This window comes from Delphinapterus leucas, chromosome 7 (assembly GCF_059928025.1).
Source record: "Delphinapterus leucas isolate spDelLeu-1000000601 "Yukka" chromosome 7, BTC_Dleu_Yukka2, whole genome shotgun sequence".
Taxonomy (NCBI): Eukaryota; Metazoa; Chordata; class Mammalia; order Artiodactyla; family Monodontidae; genus Delphinapterus; species Delphinapterus leucas.
Genome location: NC_143135.1, coordinates 49856156 through 49878515, shown reverse-complemented (window position 1 = coordinate 49878515; position 22360 = coordinate 49856156). Strand labels below are relative to the sequence as shown.

Sequence of the window (22360 nt, the reverse complement as noted above, 5' to 3'; positions counted from 1 at the left end):
TTATTCACCCATGGTCACACAGTTGGGAAGAGGAAATCCAGGATTTGAACCCAGGCAGTCCACTTCCAGAGCCTGCAGCTAAAATAGTAACTACCATGCAGCCAAGGCCAAAAGAGAACAGTAGATCTGGAATGAAGCATTCACAGGAAGGGAGAGCCCGGCTTAGGGAAGGTGAGCACAGCAGCCTGGTTGGCCTCTCACTTCCCTGGAGAGGTTCCTGGTCCAGAAAGAGGGAAGGCAACTGCTGACTGGAATACAACCAACCCCACCTGGAAAATGCTTACCACTCCCGTGTGTAAGCCCTGTCCACCCCACCCACTGCTGCTGTCACTCCACTGACTACCTTGGGGAGTTGATAATAACTCCTTCCTGCAGCTCCCGACAACCTGCTACAGTTTCTGATGTTTATGCCCTTGCTTCCATTGACCAAAGCTGCCATCTGAGCTTACTTAGCCAGATTTATGCATGTTTGCTTCTTGAGGACAGAGACCTTGTCTCACTCCAACCATTCCCAGAACCCACAGCGCCAGGAGAAATGCCCTGTTGACTAACTTAATTCAGTAGTAATTCAGCAAACCTTCCAAGGATGAATAAGTATTTGCCAGGTGAACAGAGTGGAGAAGGGCCGGCAGTAGACACCCCGTGTGCAGAAGCACAGGGGCATGAGGCAGCCTGGTATATGCAGAGAACTACAGCTGTTCAGTATTGATCGACTGCAGAGGGAAAGGGAGAATAGAATGGTGGAGATAGGTGGATAAGGTAGACAGGGGCAGGTTAGAATGCCAGGCAGAGGAGTGTGGACTTTTTTGGTGAATAGTAAGAAGCCTTTAAAGACTTTAGGCAAAGAGAGAAATATGATCAGGTTTTCACTTTATAAAGATCCTATAGGCAGCAGTGAGCAAATGGACTAGAAGGAAGAAGAGAGACCAGCGAGGAGACTGTTGAAGAGTCCAGGCGAGAGCTTGGGAGGCCTGCTCTCAAGCAGGGCTGTGGGATGGGGAGAGCTCCCGGGAAGTCCGCTGTGCAGGGCTCGGTCGTTGGATGTGAGGAGAGAGGGAGGGACCAAGGATGACCAGCGGCAGGATTTCTGGCCTGGGTGACCCATGGATGCTGCTGCCATCAACCTGCGGCAGGGAACACAAGGGGATGAGCAACAGATTGATGAGGAAGGTAAGGAGCTAAGGTTTGGAATTGTTGAAAATGAAATGCCACAGCCAGATGGGTATGTCCAAGAAGTCGCTCATCAGTTTGAGCGGTCTGGAGTGTAAGAGAGGCCTGCACCGGAAGCAGAGACTCAGGAATGCTTCAGCACAGAGAGAGTACCAGAAGCCACAGGAAGGGGTGAGATCTCTGACCTAGTGAGAGTGTGGTGTGCAGAGAAGAGAGGTAAGAACAGCCTTGCAACCTCTCCAAAAAGAGTCAAAGACAGAATTGCCAGAGAGTAAGAGGCAAACCAGGAGAAGGTGGTTCAGTGCGGGGCAGAGAAGACACAGGGAGAACAGACAGTCCCTGCCTCAGTGTTTCTGAGCGAGGGGGAGACAGGCAGCAAAGAGCAGTCCAGCCACTGTGGTGAGTGGTGTGCTAGGATAAGTAGGAGTTATAAGGGCACCTGATCCAGTCTGGGGGAATAGGGAAGCCCCCCTCATATCCACCCAGCCCAGACCTCCCAAGCTTGGACCTAGAAAAGCAGAAGCCCTAATGCTCTCACCAAAACACCAAGCAGAGGTAATGCAGGTCACTTCTCTGTTTACCCCAGAGTCTGTAGCACAGGGCAGAAGTCCTAGGAAGCCCACCCACTGCTCCTCCCTTCAAGGACAGAAACGGGGGAAAGCAGCTCCTATAACCCTGAGGTGAGCATTCACGCTCCACCCAGGATGCGTGCACTCCAGTCGTTGCTGAGAGGCAGGACAGCAACAGCTCCCTCTTTGGGACACATTTTCTTGCCAGGGACTCTGAGGAGAAGGAGACGTGAACAGTGTGAAGGTCACCCTTTGGGTCAGTAATACACTGCACCTGCTCCCCTCACCCACCTGGGACCCATCCTCAGGCCCAGTTATGAGCAGAGCTTTGATCTCTCAGAAAGAAATGGCCACTGGTTATTGCTCTGGCCAGTACAGCAGTGTGTGTGCTCAGTCCTCAGGGATGAGCTCTGCGAACACACACACAGGGTCATCTGCACGCACTTGGGCACATCACACATGCACGCAGAAATGGTCCCCAAAACTAGAGTTGCCCTTAGTGGATTCTGTCGTGTTGTAACCCATAAGCAGGGGGTGAAGTAGGAAGCTAATGGCCAAGCTCAGGAACATCTGCTTGCACCCTTGCCTTCTCCTCATCCCTCCCAAGGCTGGGACGGGAGAGTGACCAGGATTTGGATCTTGAGGCCCCCGTTGAATAGACCCCCTTGGAACTAACACTTTCTGAGGCCTGTGCCAAGGTCCCATGTAAAGTGAGGCAGAAAAGCACTTGGTACTGTGCCCAGTACACAGTAGGCGCTCAGTTAATGCGCATTCCTTTTTTACCTCTGAGGGCCAGGGCTGGTCTGCCTTTGCATTGGCTTTAGAACCAAGGGCTGACCTTGAGTGAGGCCCTCGCCACCAGGGAAAGGGGACACTTGAGGAGGATTGTTTACCTGAGGCTGGGGCAGGGCCCAGCATCACTGGCTTGGGCAGGTGCCAACAGGCTGAGGTCAGTGGACCTTTCCCCAAAGCCATGTTCTCAAACTTGGCAGGAGTTATGCTTTTGCCTGCAACCCAGATGAGTTCCCAGGAAGGTCTGCCTCTCCCCACACCTGTACCGGTAGCTTGTTTCCTGTCAGGATCAAAGGATGCAAACTGAATTTGGCAGAATTCTGAGAAATTTTTATTTTGGGAAAGAAAATTGCATGAGGCCTCATTTTATCCCACACTGTTGGTATGACCCCAGTAGCCTGGTGTACAGTGAAGGATATGGGTTCTGGGGTCAGACAGTTCAATAGAGCCTCAGCTCTACTGTATTCTAGCTGTGAGACCTTGTACAAATTACTTAACCTCTCTGAGCCTCAGCTGCTTTGTAGGGGTGGTGAGGATTCAAGCATTCAGCAAGCAAGTGTTGAGCACATGCTATATGCCAGACACTGTTCTAGGACCCAGTGAGAGCAAGACCCAGCCTCTGCCCTCATAAAGCGACCTTCTAGTGGGCAGAGTGCAACAGTGCACGGAAAGCACTAAGCAGGGCACCGGCAGTGGAAGTAGATGTGCCCATCAAAGTCAGACTCCATCAGTTCCTCTCAGTTGGGCCCTGATTAGTGCTTTTTTATAAATGACTGCAAAGTGCTGTTGTACCATGCTAGCCTTGAGGTTTGCTGAGTGGGCAGAGTTCCTTGCCCTTGAACTGAATGGCCCTGGACAGCTACAATTTTCTCATTCTTCTGTCTCCTCCCTCTACTGTTGCCCCTTTTCTCTTTCCTTGTGCATCTGTTTCTAGTAAAGATGCTTTCTTCTGTGTCACCTCTAGAAAAAGCTAAAGATTCCAAGGCAATTTCCCAAGTTGGTTAAAGGAGAGACATTAACCAGGCCAGAGGATGGCTCTAAAGATGCAGAGATTATACCTGTTTCAGTTCATTTACCTGGTCCTCACAATGACCCTGTAGAATACCCTCCTCTGACCTCCTACAGCAGCGTGGCCTTCCCTTTATCGTAACATTTAACCACTGAATTGTGACTGCTTGTTTCCTGACCTCACTCCTTCTCTAGACTGGGAGCATGTCAGAGGCTCAGTGAGTCCCCAGTGCCCCAACACAGAGCCTGGCCCAGACTGGGCCTCCAGGAGAGTGTGTTGGATGGATGCATGTACAGTCAGGCTGGCTTCTGGGTGCCCTCAGAGATGCCAGACAGCAGGTGCAGTCTCAACCTGGGGCACTCCCAGCAGGTGAGCACTGTAGCCGAGGTGTGAGAACAGTGCTCAGAGACCCCAGAGGAGGGAGTGCTGACTCTGCCGGAGGAGGGGGAGGCATAGGGGTTCTGGAGAGAGCTCCTGGGAGAGGGGCCCAGCCTTACCACTCCCTGACCATGCAGTCACGGTTCCTTCCCAGGGCCGGCTGACAGATGGAAAAGGGAAGACCATCGACTGCAAGGACGCCATCTTCATCATGACCTCCAACGTGGGCAGTGACGAGATAGCACAGCACGCACTGCAGCTGAGGCAGGAAGCTTTGGAGATGAGCCATAACCGGATCGCCGAGAACCTTGGTACAGCACGTGGCCCGAGCTCTCTGGGCAACTGGTTAAGTGACCAGGCCGCCAGCGCACCTCCTGGGGGCAAGGATGGCAGGATGGCATTGGTGTCCTGGGGCCAGATGAGGGCCCTGGTAGCATCTTTGTTCCTAGCTGGTCCTGACCAGACACCAAGCACCCTACTAGGTAGTGGAGGGAGGAAGACAGACGGTGCCCCTACTTCCTCAAGAAATCCCCAAGTCTCTTGGGTGACAGGAGGGCTCCAGACAGAGTAATGGACAGAGCCACACCAGGGCATGGGGCCAGGAAGAGGCCAGGGCCTAAGGGGACTGAAGGGATGCACACTCAACAGATGGAGACACTTCGGTGCAATGAGGGGATAGCAGATCAGAAACCGTATGGAGGTGACACAGCCTTTTTCAGCCAGGGAGCCTTCCTGCATAGGAGGAAAGGAGGAGCATGTCAGGCAGGAGGCCACATCTGTCACCTTTCTATTTAGGATTGAACTCTCCAGCCCAGTCTTGGTCCTGACTCTTCTCCTCTCCCCTCCCCTCCTTCATACAGTTCCTACCAGTACATGAGCAGTGGAAGGGCCTAGGAGGTACCCAGTCCAGGCCTCTCATTGTGCAGGTGAGGAGAAGGCTGAGGCCCAGACAGCCTGAGACCTTGACCAGGAACACACAGACCATAAGGGTCAGGACCAGGGCTTTTTTCATGGATAGAGCGAAGGAGCAGGCACAGCTCCCAGAGGTCCTGGGTTTATGATTCTGTCTCTACAGGGGATGTCCAGACTAGTGACAAGATCACCATCTCTAAGAACTTCAAGGAAAATGTGATTCGCCCCATCCTAAAAGTAAGAGTTCTTTGTCATTCCTGCTGGAGCCTTGGGTTGGGGGGGATCCCCTTAGCCATCGTGAAGATACGGAAACCCTCCCACGCCCATCTTCCCCAATAGGGTCCAGTAATCCCTTTATACCCTCTGGGTCACTGAGTTCACCCCATCCCTAACCTGGCCCTATAGGCTCACTTCAGGAGAGATGAGTTTCTGGGACGAATCAATGAGATCGTCTACTTCCTCCCCTTCTGCCACTCGGAGCTCATCCAACTCGTCAACAAGGAGCTGAATTTCTGGGCCAAGAGAGTAAGAGCGGGGACTGCCTGTGGGTGGGGGTGGGATATATGCCCACTAGAAGTCAGGGAACACTGGGCTGGGAGCGCCACCCCCAGAAGAAGGAGCACAGAGGGGGCCAGTGGCTATAGGGCACACAGTCTCTCACAGGCCCAGGCCTCAGGCCAAAGCGCTGAGAGATAGAAAGCCCTGGCCCACATTCAGGCATGCTCCTATCTGACCTGTCCCAGGCCAAGCAAAGGCACAACATCACACTGCTCTGGGACCGTGAGGTGGCAGACGTGTTGGTTGACGGCTACAACGTGCACTATGGCGCCCGCTCCATTAAGCATGAGGTGAGCACAGGAGCCTGAGAGAAGTGAGGCACTTCCACACCTCCCTCCCTGGTGCCCCCAGACGCATTCCCTGGGCTCCCAGTCTGTCCAGACAGGCAGGAATTGTTCTTAGAGCAGATGCCTCTTCAGAACCAAAAACAATATAATCAAGTAAAACCCCTATCCTAAAAGGGTAACTGAGTTTGAACCCCTCCCAGTGTGAGAAACTGGGCTGAGAACCTCAGAAACTGACATTACTGTGTCATTAGCACTGTCCTGCAAGCTTGCGTTGTTAGCCTTTTGCAGATGAAAAAGCTGAAGCTTTGAGTAAGTACTTGCCTGAGCAGTAAGTGATAGAGCCAGGCCTCCAGGCTTTGGCAGTGAAGACCACTTCACCTACCACCTGCAGGTGGAGCGCCGTGTGGTAAACCAGCTGGCAGCCGCCTACGAGCAGGACCTGCTGCCAGGGGGCTGCACTCTGCGCATCACTGTGGAGGACTCAGACAAGCAGCTACTCAAGAGTCCTGAACTGCCCTCACCCCAGGCTGAGAAGCGTCCACCCAAGCTGCGGCTGGAGATCATCGATAAGGACAGCAAGACCCACAGATTGGACATCCAGGCACCACTAAACCCTGAGAAGGTGTGCCACACCCTCTAGTGTCTACCTACCTGCCTATACGTGCCCTGAACACCTAATAAAGCCCCCTTGGCTGTGGCATGGTAACGACCTACCTTCTCCTCCTGCCTCTCACTCCTCTCCAAAGTCAAAAGCAGGAATTTTGCCCTACCCTGATCCTTTCCTGTGGGCCCCACATGTGCTAACAGGTCTCTGGGAGAGGAGCTGCTCCTCCATCCCCTTCAAGCCAGGGGGAAGAGGGAGGTCTCTTATCTCTGTCCTTCAGCGTGATCCCCATGTCCCAGCATCTCTGGAACTTTATCATGTTTCCTGGAAGCTCAGAAGTATGGCAGCTGAGAACAGATCTGGCTGGAAAGAGACAGGGACCAGGCTGTGACCTGCCACCCTCTACTGGCTCTCATGCAACTGAGTCCCCAGAATGTCTCCACTGGGAATGGAGAAGAATGCAGAGGCCCAGGCACAGAGGTTCTGCATTTAGGCTGTAGCTTCCTCTTTCCCAAGCTCTAAAATTCCAAGGGAAAGGGACTCTCAGGGACACTACTGTGTGATAACTACTGTTCCTCCCCACCCCATGTTCAGAGGTCAGACCAGACCATATCTCTCCAGCCTTGGAACTAAGCCAGCATAGGGCATCTTTAGGAGGAAGGCTGACTGGGCACTACCCTGCCCTACACGGAGACTGGACAGAAGTTATCAAATGGCCAAGCAAGGTCAGCTCTACAGGGCCTCCTTCAGGAGACCAACTACGTAGACATTGGGGAACTGCAGGAGGAGGAATCATGGGGTCGGGCTCTGCCCAGATGGCCATGGAGCCTGCCTCAGCCCTGTCTGTACTATGGTCCCAGCTAAGTGAACCTGGAATAAACAGCTCCCCTCTGCAGTCTGCATGTTAGTCACTAAGCAGAGGGACTACACACCATCCCCCAAGGCATTCCACAGACCAGACATGTTCCAGCCTCAGCTTAGCAGGGCACAGCAAGGCTTGGTACACCTTGGGAACCATCTGCAATAGCCACCATCGATGACTATGTCATCACCCTCCCTCTGCAGGGCCATTTTGGAACCTTCCTTTGGTGTTACAAAGTCTCTTTCAGGAAGCAGAAAATGGGGACAGGAATCAAAGTCCCTTGGGTGATGACAACATGGCGGGTGTGAGGCAGTCAGAAGCCAGAACGTGGGCTCCAGCAGATGCTCCAGCAATCACTGTCCAGCCCCTCAAGGAGTTGTCTGCTGCTTCTTAACCTCAGTGACTGCCATTCTTTTTTTTTTTTAATTTATTTTATTTACTATTTTTGGCTGCGTTGGGTCTTTGTTGCTGCACGCGGGCTTTCTGTAGTTGCAGCAAGTGGGGGCTACTCTTCGTTGCGGTGCGCGGGCTTCTCATTGCTGTGGCTTCTCTTGTTGCAGAGCATGAGCTCTAGGTGCACAGGCTTCAGTAGTTGTGGCACGTGGGCTCAGTAGTTGTAGTTCACGTGCCTTTTTTGTGTGTTATTATCATTATTATTATTATTTTACTTCTTGCTCTGAAATAATTTTAGACTTACAGGTAGTTGCCAAAATAATAGAGTTCCCATACACCCTTCACCAGCTTCTCCTAATATTAACATCTTTAAAAATTATTAAATTACAGTATAATTAGTAAAACCAGGAAATTAACATGATACAGTACTACTAACTAATCTGTAGACATTCAAATTTTGCCACGTTCCCCACTGATGTCCTTTTTCTGGTCCAGAATCCAATCGAGGAGCCCACATTGCATTTTGTTATGTTTTCTTCATCTCCTTCAGCCTGTGACAGTTCCTCTGGCTTTCTTTGCCTTTTGTGACCTTGACACTTTTGAAATGTCCAGATCAGTTAATTTGTAGAATGTCCCTTAATTTAGGTTTGCCTGCTGTTTTCACATGATTAGATCGAGGGTCTACATTTTGGGCAAGACTAGCCCACAAGTGATGCTGTGCCCTTCTTAGTGCCTCATAGTGGCAGCACATGGCTGAGGTTGTGTGTGCCAGTTTCTCCACTGTAGGTTTACTAATTTCCCTTTTGAAATTAATAAGAATCTCATGGAAAGATAGGAGCTGTATAGATGTCTTATTTATCCTTAGAATTTTGCCTACTGATTTTTAGCATCCATCAATGGTTCTTACTTATAACAAGCATTAATATTGTATTTGCCTAATTATGACTTTCTCTTTTCTTATTCCATCTATGTTTATTAATTGGTATTCTACTGTAAGGAACAGCTGTCTCTTTTCCCCCATTTATTTATTCAGTAATTTATTTATATCAGTATAAACTAATGGATATTTGTTTTAGTCTATGGGTTATAACCTAATACATAGGTTTTTTTTTTGCTCATTTGGCCTAGATTTGGCCATTGGGAGCTCCTAAATTGGCTCCTGTGTTGTTTCAACATTGTCCCATCATTTTTTTTAGTATTGCCTTACTTTCTGGTACCACAGGATATTCCAGGCTCACTCATACTTTTCTTGTCCCAGCCCTGGCATCAGCCATTTCTCTAAGCAGCTCCTCGTTCCTTTTATTTGAGAATGGTACTTAGAAACTAAGGTGGTATATTCATTGCTACTGGAGTGTTGTTGCTTCTAGGCCTTTTCAGCACACAAAGCTAGGAAATATATGTGTGTATGTTAACACATGTATCACACACAACTGAATTTATTACTATATCTGTCCATCTGTATATTATTAAAAACTATGAGTCCATATTGATGCCTACAGTTCTAATCCAACACCACAAGGTTTGCGATTTGCCCTTATTATTATGACTTTACTATTCTTTTTCTGCTTCTTCCTCTCCTGCTATCTCTGTTTCTTCTCCTCTCACTCTGTTTTTTGTTCAGACTTCCCTTAGAGGCTCTAATTAAGTCAGTCGGTGACCATCCTATATGGAACATTCCTATTGGATAAAGTTCTTATGCTTGGCTGTCAGTCCCTTGGTTTAGTCAGCTGCGGCCAGGAGCAGCAGACATATAACTCAAAACCAGATAATTTTTGTACAAGAAAACCCAATGGCCACCTTTCTGAGAAGAAGGTAGGGGACAGGGTAGACCCTCAGATTCTGAGGAACTTAAGTATCACTTGTAGGGAATCTTAGCTAGACCTCCTAGGTGATGTTGGACCATAGCATCCTAGGCAGTATTCAGCTCACTTACATTATTTGTTCTATGTAAGAACAAATAGAGTGTAAGATCCAAGAGGGCAGATACCCAGTTATTCCACTCACTATCCTATTCATAGAAGCTGGCACAGAGCCATCACATGATGGCTGCTCCAGGTATTTGGATGGATGGATGGGCCCTGCAGCAAGCATAGACCTTCATAGTGAGTCCCAGGACAGAACAGTATCATATGTTCATGGAGCACACATTTGTCATGTGTTTGTGGCCAGGCAGTAGAACCTGCTAGACCCTTAGTGAATGGGGCAAAGTAAGACCCCAGATACTTACTGAGTATCCAGAAATACATGAGGCTGGACTTGCAAATGAAAATGTAATATCTTTATTGTTCAAAAGGAAAAATTCAAAGATAAGTAGTGATGGTTTTAGGAATTTAGAAAAAAACACATTTAAAGCATAGGAAAATAGAAAATGGATCAATTAAAGATAAAACCTGAAGTTAAGTAGGAATTCAAAAGACAAAAAAAGGAGAAAGGATAAGAAAAAAACTATTCTTTTTGAAAACACCAATAAAATAGATAAAATCTCCTCAGCCTGATATAGGGAAAAAGCAAAAAAAAAAAAAACCAAGATTAGGAATGAGAAATCAGACATAACCACATATATGAAAGTATTTAAAATAATTTTAGGAGAAGTCTGTGGCCACAATTTTGAAAACAGAGCAGATAGATCGTTTCCTAGCAAACACTGACCCAAGTCAGTGGTTTGAATATGCCAATTAGTTACCAAAAGAAGAGATTGGAAAGGTGATTAAAATTTTATCTTTTTAAAAGATTGTTTTCTTTAAACTTTTTAAATTGACATATACATGGAAAAGTACACAAATCACAAGTATATAATTCAATGAGTTATCCACAAAGTGAATACCACTGTAGCCATCATCCAGCCCAAAAAATAGATCAGAGTAATTTTTAATTACTATAAAAACTGATTCAGATCATGGGAAAAGATGGAAAGATGCTCAGTTGATTTTTAAAGGCCAGCGTAAGATTAATACTCAAACCCGCTAAACTGCCAAAAAGAATGCCATAGCTTAATCTCATCTACGATTATAGAGGCAAAACTTCCAAATAAAACTAAGTTGAATTATACAACATAATTACATAAGTTTTATTTCAGCAATACAAGCCTCAGTATCAGGAAATTTATTAATATAATCCATTACATCAAGAACTTGAAGATTATTTAAATGTCTGTAGATTAATATTAATTTTCTTATTTTGATAATAGTTCTTATGATTATGTAAGAGAATATCCTTGTTTTTAGAAAATATACATTGAAATATTTAAAGATAAAGACAGTTGGCAAATGTTTCAGGAAGCTAAATTATACATATACACACATACAAAAGTATACATACAGAATGATAAAACAAAAGTAAAGTATTTACATGGAGGAAATCTGAGTGAAGGGTATACAGGAACTCTTTGTATTGTTTTTGCAACTTTTCTGTAAGTCTAAAATTATTTCCAAATAAAGTTTTTTTAATGAAAGGAGATGAACATTTTATCAGTATATGCTGAAAAAGCATTTGATAAAATACTACAGCTTTAAGTATGATTTGATAAACTCCAAGTAAAAGAAACCATCAAAAGCCAATAGCAAACATTTTTAATTATAAATACTAAAGCTACTTCTGTTAAAGACTGAAATAAGACAAGAGTCAACACTGCTTTGAAAATTTAGGTGTAAGTAATTAGGCAAGAAAAGTGAGTAATTGGTATCTATTGGAAAATAATAAATGATCTTGTTTTGTTGATATGTGACTGTGCTTTTAGGAGATCTGAGAGGCTATAAGTAAAACCTATTAGCATTAATAAGGAAATTTGGTAAGTGAGTAAAAGATAAATGTACAAAAATCAATAGCTTTTTTCTATTCCAGCAATAGTCAACTAGAAACAATAACAAAAGTATTCCATTCACAATTGAAATAAATAGGTGTATGTATTTGCTCATATAAATATAAAATATCTCTGGAAGAGAGAAGAATTGGGCAGAGAGGAGACTGCAATGGAAGGGTAAATTCACTGTATTCATTTTTATAATTTAAAGTTTTGAACGATATTAATGTGATACCTATTCAAAATTATAAAATACTAAGAATAAACAAGAAAAAATCATATTGAAGGGCATAGAACAAGATCTGACAAGTGAAAAGACATACCAGGTTCTTGGAAGGGTGACTTGATATCATTAAAGTGTCAATTCTTTAATATACAATTCAGTGCAAGCATAGTTAGACTCGAACATCTTTAATTTAATAAAATTAAAATCATGTTATACTGAAGTGTCTAGTAGCTTCACCATATGGAGCTACTGTTTTCTGGGTTAGGGAGATAATGAGTTACTACTGCTGTCAGTTACTACAATTCCATCTTGATAGCATGCAAACTAGAGAATAAGTAAATGTAACTACTATCAATGTACACCCTAAATAAAATTATGAGAGAATAGAAAGAGAAGAATTAATGTCTGTGACTGGAGTGTAGAGAGTGTATGTGAGTATGAAGAAGAGGAGAAAGTGGTGGGAAATGAAGCTAGAGAGGTGAGTTTCTGGACTTCATAGTGTCTTGAATGCCATGCTGAGAGGATGAAATGGCCATATTTGTGTCTTTAAAAGACCCTTTGGGGCTTCCCTGGTGGCACAGTGGTTGAGAGTCTGCCTGCCGATGCAGGGGACACGGGTTCGTGCCCCGGTCCGGGAAGATCCCACATGCCGCGGAGCGGCTGGGCCCGTGAGCCGTGGCCGCTGAGCCTGCGCGTCCGGAGCCTGTGCTCCGCAACAGGAGAGGCCAGAACAGTGAGAGGCCCGCGTACCGCAAAAAAAAAAAAAAAGCCCCTTGATTGCAATATGCAGAATGTTTGGGGGTGACTTCTGACCAATATATCAATACAACAGACAGAGTAGTTCCAGGCAAACTCACTTCCTACCTCAAATATAGAAATATTGAATATTATGTAGCCAAAAAAAAAAGTTTGACACACAACTGGACTTAAACCTAAAAATGGGAAATCCCAGGGTTCCAGAAATGAATGGGAACCCAAAAGTCAGAGGGTTTGTGAGAGTGGAGGTCAAAGAGTTCATGGAGACTTGGGACTCAGATATAGGCCTAATGGCTGAGTGCTAGGCCTTCAACACTGAAACAGGAGTCTCAAAGGACTACTTCCTTGTGAAATGAAGACTAGAAAAACACTGCTCCTTAACCTGGGAATCAGTAGGGAAATACAAAAAAGTCTAACATCACTCAGAGATGTAAGCAGAAAGAGTCAGCTACAAAGAAACTAAGACATTTGCTGTTTGTGAGAGTGTGGTCTAAATTCACAGTACCCAAATGTTACTGGAATGTCAAGATGAAAAACTAACAAAAAACTGGTCCTGGGCCATAGGATCCCTTAGAAGCAAACACAAAACTGTTCTGTAAGGATATTCTTGTAACCAAGTTTTCACAAAGGAACCTTTGGAAAAACAAGTCCTATTGAAATGAGCTTACAGGAAAACTTACCCCAAATAAAGGAGGAGGAGAAGAGAAAATGAAAGAAGAAGAAGCAAACCACCATGAAGGAGAGCAAACTCAGCAGATGCAACAAGTGGGAGAATTTGCACTCCAAGAATTGTAGTAGAAGAATCTGAATTTAAAAGAAGTATGTTGGCACTTCCCTGGTGGTGCAGTGGTTAAGAATCCGCCTGCCAATGCAGGGGACAGGGGTTCGATCCCTGGTCCGGGAAGATCCCACATGCCGTGGAGCAACTAAGCCCGTGCGCCACAACTACTGAGCCTGTGCTCTGGAGCCCATGAGCCCCAACTGCTGAAGCCTGTGCATCTAGAGCCTGTGCTCCGCAACAAGAGAAGCCACTGCAATGAGAAGCCCACGTACTGCAAGGAAGAGTAGCCCCCACTCGCCGCAACTAGAGAAAGCCCACACACAGCAGCAAAGACCAAATGCAGCCATAAATAAATAAATAAATTGTTTTTAAAATAAAAAAAATAAAAGTATGTTTAGGGACTTACCTGGTGGTGCAGTGGTTAAGAATCTGCCTGCCAATGCAGGGGACATGGGTTCGAGCCCTGGTCCGGGAGGATCCTACGTGCCGCGGAGCAAGTAATCCTGTGTGCCGCAACTACTGAGCCTGTGCTCTAGAGCCTGTGAGCCACAACTACTGAGCCCACATGCCAAAACTACTGAAGCCCACGTGCCTAGAGCCTGTGCTCTGCAGCAAGAGAAGCCCGTGTACCACAAGGAAGAGTAGCCCCCACTCGGCACAACTAGAGAAAGCCCGCATGCAGCAGCAAAGACCCAACACAGCCAAAAATAAATAAATAAATTTTAATAAATAAAAAATAATAAAGTATGTTTAAAATATTCAGAGAAATAAAGGGAGGACTAGAAACCATAAGGCAAGAAAGGACAGTATGAAAAAAGAATAGGTGAACTTGAGAAAAGAACCTTTGTTCTAGGTGGTTTTTTTAGATTTATTTCCTTTTTTTTTTTTTTTCCCCTGAACAATTTTCTCTACTGTGGTCTTAATTGATGTAGGTATTAAATAACAGAACCACTAAGTACTCATATTCTTTAAAGGATAAAGATTTGGGTCACCCACTGGGCTCCAAGGAGCTGACCTAGGACAAGGGAAGTACCCCCTAGGGTTGGGGGAAGAGGGCAGTCACCAGTGTGCCACCCCCAGGGCCATGACCAGTTGCAGAAATAAAGAATGTACCCGCCACCACAATCCTGGAACTCTTTGCCCACCATCCTCCAAGAGTTGTTCCGGTCTAATCCCAGCATTCCTCACAGGTTTGTCAAAGTAATTTCAAGAGGTCTGAACGTCAGTGGTCATCTACCATCACCTCATCACATAGTGTTCCCAACACTTCCCTGTGCCCCCCAGTTCTTCCTTCAATAATCAACAAATTTTTCTATATAAGCATCTTGTTGGAATGTTTGCTCCGTCTCTTCACCATTTTTTTTTTCTGTTACTGAAGTATAGTTGATTTACAATATTGTGTTAGTTTCAGGTGTACAGCAAAGTGCCCCGGTTATATGTGTAGATGTGTATATTCTTATTTTCCAATTCTTTTCCATTATAGTTTATTACAAGATTTTGAATATAGTTCTCTGTGCTATACAGTAAATCCTTGTTTATTTTATATATGGTAGTATGCATCTGTTAATCCTATACTCCCCAATTTATCCCTCCCCACCTCTTACCTTTTGGTAACCATGAGTTTATTTTCTATGTCCATGAGCCTGTTTTTGTTTTGTAAATTCGTTTGTACTGCTTTTTAGATTACACATATGAGTGATATAATATTTGTCTTTCTCTTTCTTAGTATGATGATCTCTAGGTCCATCCATGTTGCTGCAAATGACATTACTTCATTTTCTTTATGGCTGAGTAATATTTCATTGTGTATATATACCACATCTTCTTTATCCATTCATCTGTTCATGGACCCTTAGGTTTCTTCCATGTCTTGGCTATTGTAAATAATGCTGCTATGAATATTGGGGTGCATGTGTCTTTTGGAATTAGAGCTTTCATCTTTTTTGGATATATGCCCAGTAGTGGGATTGATGGATCATATGGTAGTTCTATTTTTAGTTTTTTAAGGAACCTCCATACTGTTCTCCATAGTGGCTGTACCAATTTACGTTCCCCCCAGCAGTGTAGGAGGGATCCCTTTTCTCCACACCCTCTCCAGCGTTTGTTATTTGTAGACTTTTTGATGTTGCCCATTGTGACTGGTGTGAGGTGATACCTTATTGTAGTTTTGATTTGCTTTTCTCTAATAGTGATGTTGAGCATCTTTTCATGTGCTTGTTGGCCATCTGTATGTCTTTGGAGGAATATCTATTTCAGTCTTCTGCCCATTTTTGGATTGTTTTTTTGTTATTGCATTATATGAGCCGTTTGTATATTTTGGAAGTTAAGCCCTTGTTGGTCACATGATTTGCAAATATTTTCTCCCAGTCCATAGGTTGTCTTTTCATTTTGTTTATGGTTTCCTTTGCTGTGCAAAAGCTTATAAGTTTGATTAGGTCCCATTTGTTTATTTTTGCTTTTATTTCTATTGTGTTGGGAGACTGACCTAAGAAAACATTGGTATGATTTATGTCAGAGAATATTTTTCACCTTAACTGTCTCCTGAAGGTATCGTTTACTCTGGCTGTCCCTTAAGATGCTTCTTCCCCTGTAGTCCTCTTAGGTGGCAGCTGCTTTTATTGTCAGACCCAGGAAGTGAGCCCCCACTGCTTCTCTGTGATTATTGCTCATCTTTCCTCCTAGCTTTTTTAAATTCAGCAGTTTGACTATTCCAGCCCTCTGTCATTGCCCTATCTACTGATCTCTCAACAACTTCCCTCACACAAGGAAGATCTTAGGCCCCATATCACTTTCTCCCTTCCTCAACACATGCCATCATTCTTGGTGGCTTCAACTTCCCATGAATGACTTATCCAATACCCTACTTTGCTTACATTTAGTGACCTTTTTATGCCCCTGCCCACCTTAGCCACTTGTATCATGGTCACATCTAAATTTTATCAACAATAACTGTACTTCCTCCAAAACCCCCATCCTTCTCTGGCCAGTCTAGTATACTGAGTAAATGAAAAACTTTTACAACTCAACAATAAAAAGACAATTTAAATAGGAAAAGCATCTGAGTAAACATATCTCCAAAGAAGATATACAAGTGGCCAATAAGCACATCCTTCGCCATCAGGGAAATGCAAACCAAAACTGCACACCCACTAGAATGGCTATAATCAAAAAGATAGACAATAGCAAGTGTTGGTGAGGATGCTGAGAAACTGGGAATGTAAAATGATGCAACCACTTTGGAAAAGAGTCTAGCAGTCCCTTAAAAGATTAAACATAGCATTTCCATGTCCCAGCAATTCCATTCCTAAGTATACCTAAGAGACATGAAAACATACACCCACACAAAAACTTGTTGCACAAATGTTCAGAAAGTAGAAACAACCCATATGCCCATCAAACTAATGAATGAATAAACAAAACTTGGTATATCCATAAAATAGAATATTATTTATCCATAAAAAGAATGAAGTAATGACTCATGCTACAACATGGATGAACCTTGAAAACATGCTAAATGAAAGAAGCCAGTTACAAAAGAATACATATTATGATTCCTTTTATATGGAAATGTCTAGATAGGCAAATCAATAGAGACAGAAAGTAGATTAGTGGTTGTCAGGGGCTGAGGGAAGAGGGGAATGGGAACAACTGATAATGGGCTTCTTTTGGAATGATGAAAATGTTATAGAATTACATAGTGGTGACGGTTGCACAACTTGGTGCAGTCATGCAATTGTACACTTCAAAGGGTAAATTTTATGATGTGAGTTACCTCAATTTTTTATATCAAAAAATTATACATCAAATGTAAGAAAATTTTCTTTAAAAATAAGGCTTTTCTTAATGTATCGAAGTTAAATATCAAGAGAATGGGAAGATAAGCCATAGACTGAGAGAAAATATTTGCAAAACATAGTATCTGATGAAGGACTGATATCCAAAATATACAAAGAACTCTTAAAACTCAACAATAACAAAATGAACAACCAGATTACAAACTGGGCAAAAGATCTGAACAGATAACTTCTCCAAAGAAGACCTACGGATGGCAAATAAGCATATGAAAAGATGTTCAACATCATATGTCATCAGGGAAATACAGATTAACAAACGAGATACCACTACACACTTATTAGAATGGCTAAAATCTGGAACACTGACAGCAAGAAATGCTGACACAGAGCAACAGGCACTTTCATTCATTGCTGGTGGGAATGCACAAACTTTGGAAGACAATTTGACGGTTTCTTAAAAAACTAAATATACTCTTACCATGCAATCCTGTAATCGTACTCATTGGCATTTGCCCAAAGAAGCTGAAAATGGATGTCCACACAAAAACCTATACACAAATGTTTGTAGCAGCTTTATTCATATTCAAGTTGCCAAAACTTGGAAACAACCAAGATATTCTTTGATCGGCAAGTGCATAAGCAAACTCTGGTACATCCAGACAATGGAATATTATTTAGCACTAAAAAGAAATAAGCTATCAAGCTAGAAAAAGACATGGAGAAACCATAAGTGAAAGAAACCAATCTGCAAAGGCTACATACTATATGATTCCATTCTGGAAAAGGCAGAACTATGGAGAGAGTAAGAAACATCAGTGGTTGCTAAGAACTTGAGTGGGGGGCAGAGATGAACAGGTAGAGAACAGGGGATTTTTAGAACAGTGAAACTATTCTGCATGATAATGGTGGGTATGTGACATTATACATTTGTCAAAACCCATGGAATGGACAAGAGTGAACCCTAATGTAAACTATGGAATTCAGTTGATAATGATGTGTCAATATTGGTTCATCAGTTGTAATAAAGATGCCATTCCGATGCTGATGTTGATAGTGGGGAGACTTTGGGGCAGGTGTGAAATACAGGAACTCTATATTTTCCACCCAGTTTTGCTGTGAACCTAAAGCTGCTCTAAAAAAGTCTTATCAATTTTAAAAAGTAAAACTACATTTTAATAGAGCTGTATCAAAGAAGTCAAGGTTCATATTTTAACAGGTTAAAATTACAAAACTGTCTTAGGGTCTTCCTCTGCTTGATTTCTGTGGCTTCTCTGGGCATACTCAGACACAGAGTAGATGCTTACCTAGTGCTTGCTGGAAGAGCAAATTACTCAATATGCTTTCTATGGCATAATTTCATGATTTGGGATTTTATCTTTGACAGTTTCTTCCCATTACAGTAACTCCTCATCCAGCTGCCTTTTTCTGACAATTAAATATATAAAATAATTATAATTTCCTGATGACTACAGCATACCAGCTTAAAGTCCTCACAATGTGGCAGTTAGCATTCCCAGAGCAATCTTAGAGTCAGGCAGAAGCAGCACTGTCTTGTATGATCTAGGTCTCAGAGGTACCACACCATTATTCCCACCATAGTCTCTCCATTAAAAGTGAGTTTCCTATGGAAAACAATATGGAGTTTCCTCAAAAAATTAAAAATAGAACTACCTTATGATCCAGCAGTTCCACTTCTGGGTATTTATCCGAAGAAAATGAAAACACTAACTCAGATATATGCATCCCCATGTTCATTGCAACATTATTTACAATAGCCAAAGTTTGGAAACAACCTAAGAGTCCATTGATGGATGAATGGGTAAAGAAAATGTGAGATATAAACACACGCTGGAATATTATTCAGCCATTAAAAAAATGAAATCTTGGGCTTCCCTGGTGGCGCAGTTGTTGAGAGTCCGCTTGCCGATGAAGGGGACACGGGTTCGTGCCCCGGTGCGGGAAGATCCCACATGCCGCGGAGCGGCTGGGCCCGTGAGCCATGGCCGCTGAGTCTGCGTGCCTGGAGCCTGTGCTCCGCAACGGGAGAGGCCACAACAGTGAGAGGCCCGCGTACCGCAAAAAAAAAAAAAAATGAAATCTTGCCGTTTGGGACATGGATGGACCTTGAGAATCACACTTATATGTGGAATCTTAAAAAAAAAAAAAAAAAAAGCTATAGCTACAGAAAACAATTTGGTTGTTGCCAGAGGCAGGGCCGGGTGGGGAGGTGGGTGAAATGGGTTAAGGGGGTCAAAAGGAACAAAGTAAGGATCAGGTTATAAAATAAGTCATAGGGATGTAATATGAAAAAAAAAATTGGAACTATGTATGGTGACAATTAACGAGACATTGATCACTTCTGCAATACATACAATTGAATCATTATGTTGCACACCTGAAACTAATACAATGTTATATGTCAATTAAATCTCAATCCAAAAAAAAAAAAAATCAAGACAGAAATTTTAAAAATTCCACCTTATACCTGGAAAAAAAGAAACAAGTCTCTAAGTCTATCCCAAACTTAAGAGGAGGGGAATTAAGCTCCACCTTCTAAAACATCAAAGACTTTGTGTGCATATTTTTATTTATTTATTTATTTATTTTTGGCTGTGTTGGGTCTTCGTTTCTGTGTGTGGGCTTTCTCTAGTTGCGGCGAGCGGGGGCCACTCTTCATCGCGGTGCACGGGCCTCTCACTGTCGCGGCCTCTCTTGTTGCGGAGCACAAGCTCCAGACGCGCAGGCTCAGTAGTTGTGGCTCATGGGCCTAGTTGCTCCACGGCATGTGGGATCTTCCCAGACCAGGGCTCGAACCCGTGTCCCCTGCATTGGCAGGCAGATTCTCAACCACTGCGCCACCAGGGAAGACCTGTATGCATATTTTTAAACTACTACACACGCCTGGACTTATATTTGGATTCCAAAAACCAAAGATAAAGAGAAAATCTTGAAAGCAGCCAGAGAAAAAAGACATTATACAGAGGAACAAAGCACACTTCTCACCAGAAACTCTGTAAGCTAGAAGACAGTAGAGTGACATCTTTGAAGTGCTAAAGGAAGAAACTGTCAACTCAGCATTCTAAACCCAATGAAGATGTTTCAAAAATAAAAATTAAGTACTTTTTCAGACAAATACAAGTTGAGAGAATTCATTTTCATCAGACATGCATTACAAGAAATATTACAGAAACTCCTTCAGGATGATGGAATGTGATAATCAGAGAGAAACTTGGATCTACATAAAGAAATGTAGATCTTCATAAATGGTTAAAATGAAGACTTTTGTAGGCAAGTCCTGGCCTTGTTTGAACAATAATTCCTACTGCTTTTCACTTTCGCTTGAAAGGACCACACAGCTTTGGAGGCCCAAAGAGAAGGTTGTGCTGATGGGTTCCAAATTGGTAAAGGCATCTTTGATTGGGTAGAATCTCTTCTCTGTGACCCAGGGAACCTTTGGCATGGTCATTATAAAAGCTTCTCTAAGGACTTGAATTCCCTTTGAATGAATAAATAAATTTCCGTTTGAATGAATAAATAAAAATATGCATCACTGAAATCTTACCCCTTCCAGGAAGTCTCATCAAAGAATTAAAAGATTCAGTAATGGCAGACCCCTAGAAGAAGCAGAAGCAATACAGGAAAACTTCCCCCCAAATCTATGATATCTATAGAGAAAAAAGAGAAAATAATATAGCCATGAAAGAAAAACAAGATCCTTCTTTTAAAAGTAATAACAGAGGGGCTTCCCTGGTGGAGCAGGGGTTAAGAATCTGCCTGCCAGTGCAGGGGACATAGGTTCGAGCCCTGGTCCGGGAAGATCCCACATGCTGCGGAGCAACTAAGCCTGTGTGCCACAACTACTGAAGCCCGCGCACTCTAGAGCCCTCAAGCCACAACTACTGAGCCCACATGCCTAGAGCCCATGCTCCACAACAAGAGAAGCCACCACAATGAGAAGCCTGTGCACCGCAACGAAGAGTAGCCCCCGCTCGCCACAACCAGAGAAAGCCTGCACGCAGCAACGAAGACCCAACGCAGCCAAAGATAAATAAATTAAATAAATTTATATTAAAAAAAGTAATAACAGAAGAGAATAACTTTTAGAATTTTAAGATATGGTAGTTAATTTTTTTAATCCATAAAATAATTGGAAGATAAACTTGAGAAAATCTCCCAAGAAGTAAAACAAAAAGAAATGAAAAATGTGAGAGACCAGATAAAGTTAGAAAAATCAATTAAGAATGCCCAACATCCACCTAGTAGGGGTTTTTAAAAGAAAGAAGAGGTAACTCCGTGTGGTCCAGTGGTTAGGACTCCACGCTTTCACTGCTGAGGGCCCGGGTTCAATCCCTGGTCAGGGAACTGAGATCCTGCAAGCCATGCAGCCAGAAAAAAAAAAAAAAAAGTGAGGCAGAAAATATTACCAAATAATTAGTATAGAAGAAATTTTCCATCGCTAAAGGACATGAATTTTTCAGACTGAAAGGACCCACCAAATGCCCATTGGTTGAAAGCAGATTCCTACCCAGTCATATCATATTGAAATATCAAAACCCTCAGGACGTAAAGAAGATTCTAAAAGCTTCCAAAGGAAAACTAAAGTCATGTACAAAGAATAAGGAGTCGTAATGATATCCCTCAAAAGCAACATAGGAAGCTGAAAGAAAATGGTGAAATTATGAGAGAAAATTATTTTCAACCTAGAAATACAAACCTAGCCAAATTATTAATCAAATGTAATGGCCCAATAAATGTGTTCAGATATGCATGGGTCTCAAAAGATATTCCTATCTTGCACCCATTCTCAGGTAGCTACTTGAGGATGTGCTCCTTTAAAACAAGGAAATCAAGAAAAAGAAAGTCACAGAATTCAATAAATGGGGTATCTGGCCCAATAGATACGCAAAGGCATATCCCAGGACAATAGCTCTATAGAGCAATAGCTAGTCCAGATTCATGAAGGAGGACAGAAGGTATATTAGTCAGTATTTTCTGTGTAATAAAAGAAAATCTCAAAACCTCGGGAGCTTACAACAATATTTTTCATGTTCGTGGGTCTGCATACTGGCTAGAGTTCAATCAGTACAGCTGCAGTCATCTGGGCTTGCCTCTAGACTGAGGTTTCAGTTCAGGTCTTCTCCCCATGTTTTCTCGTTCTCCTTGAACCAACAGCTATCCAAGCCATGTCCTTTTCACGGTGGATTGCAGAGGCTCAAGAAGCAAGCCAGATTACACAAGCACATTGAAATCTCTTTTCCTCTCACGTCTGTTAAAATTCTTGATCCAAAGCAGGTCACGGGGCCATGCTCAACATCAGTGGGACAGGAAAATATACTCCCCCTACTCTAGGGAGAGATACTGCAAAGTCACATGGCAAAAATCAGGGGTGTATAATTCTCTTAACTGGAAAGAAGTGAAGCACTGGGAACAATAATCCAATCTACCCCAGAAAACTCCAGGAAAGATGTCT

At 43.4% G+C, this 22360-nt stretch overlaps 1 protein-coding gene across 6 annotated transcripts in view; it reads left to right on the top strand.

Annotated features, from left to right (window-relative positions):
- Positions 1–22360, top strand: part of CLPB (ClpB family mitochondrial disaggregase) — a 176500-nt gene that overhangs the window by 139479 nt on the left and 14661 nt on the right. For 3 of the 6 annotated variants that reach the window (XR_016393826.1, XR_016393827.1, XR_016393825.1), the window contains exons 12-16: positions 4073–4229; positions 4994–5067; positions 5236–5355; positions 5574–5678; positions 6067–6297. Coding sequence is in view for 3 of the 6 variants with exons in the window: in XM_022565765.3 (XP_022421473.1) it covers positions 4073–4229; positions 4994–5067; positions 5236–5355; positions 5574–5678; positions 6067–6315 (705 nt within the window). In the remaining 3 variants the exon portion in view is untranslated. Of the gene's footprint in view, positions 1–4072; positions 4230–4993; positions 5068–5235; positions 5356–5573; positions 5679–6066; positions 6373–22360 lie in introns of those variants that run through there. The other 3 variants (XM_022565765.3, XM_089915255.1, XM_089915254.1) reach the window with 2 other exon arrangements.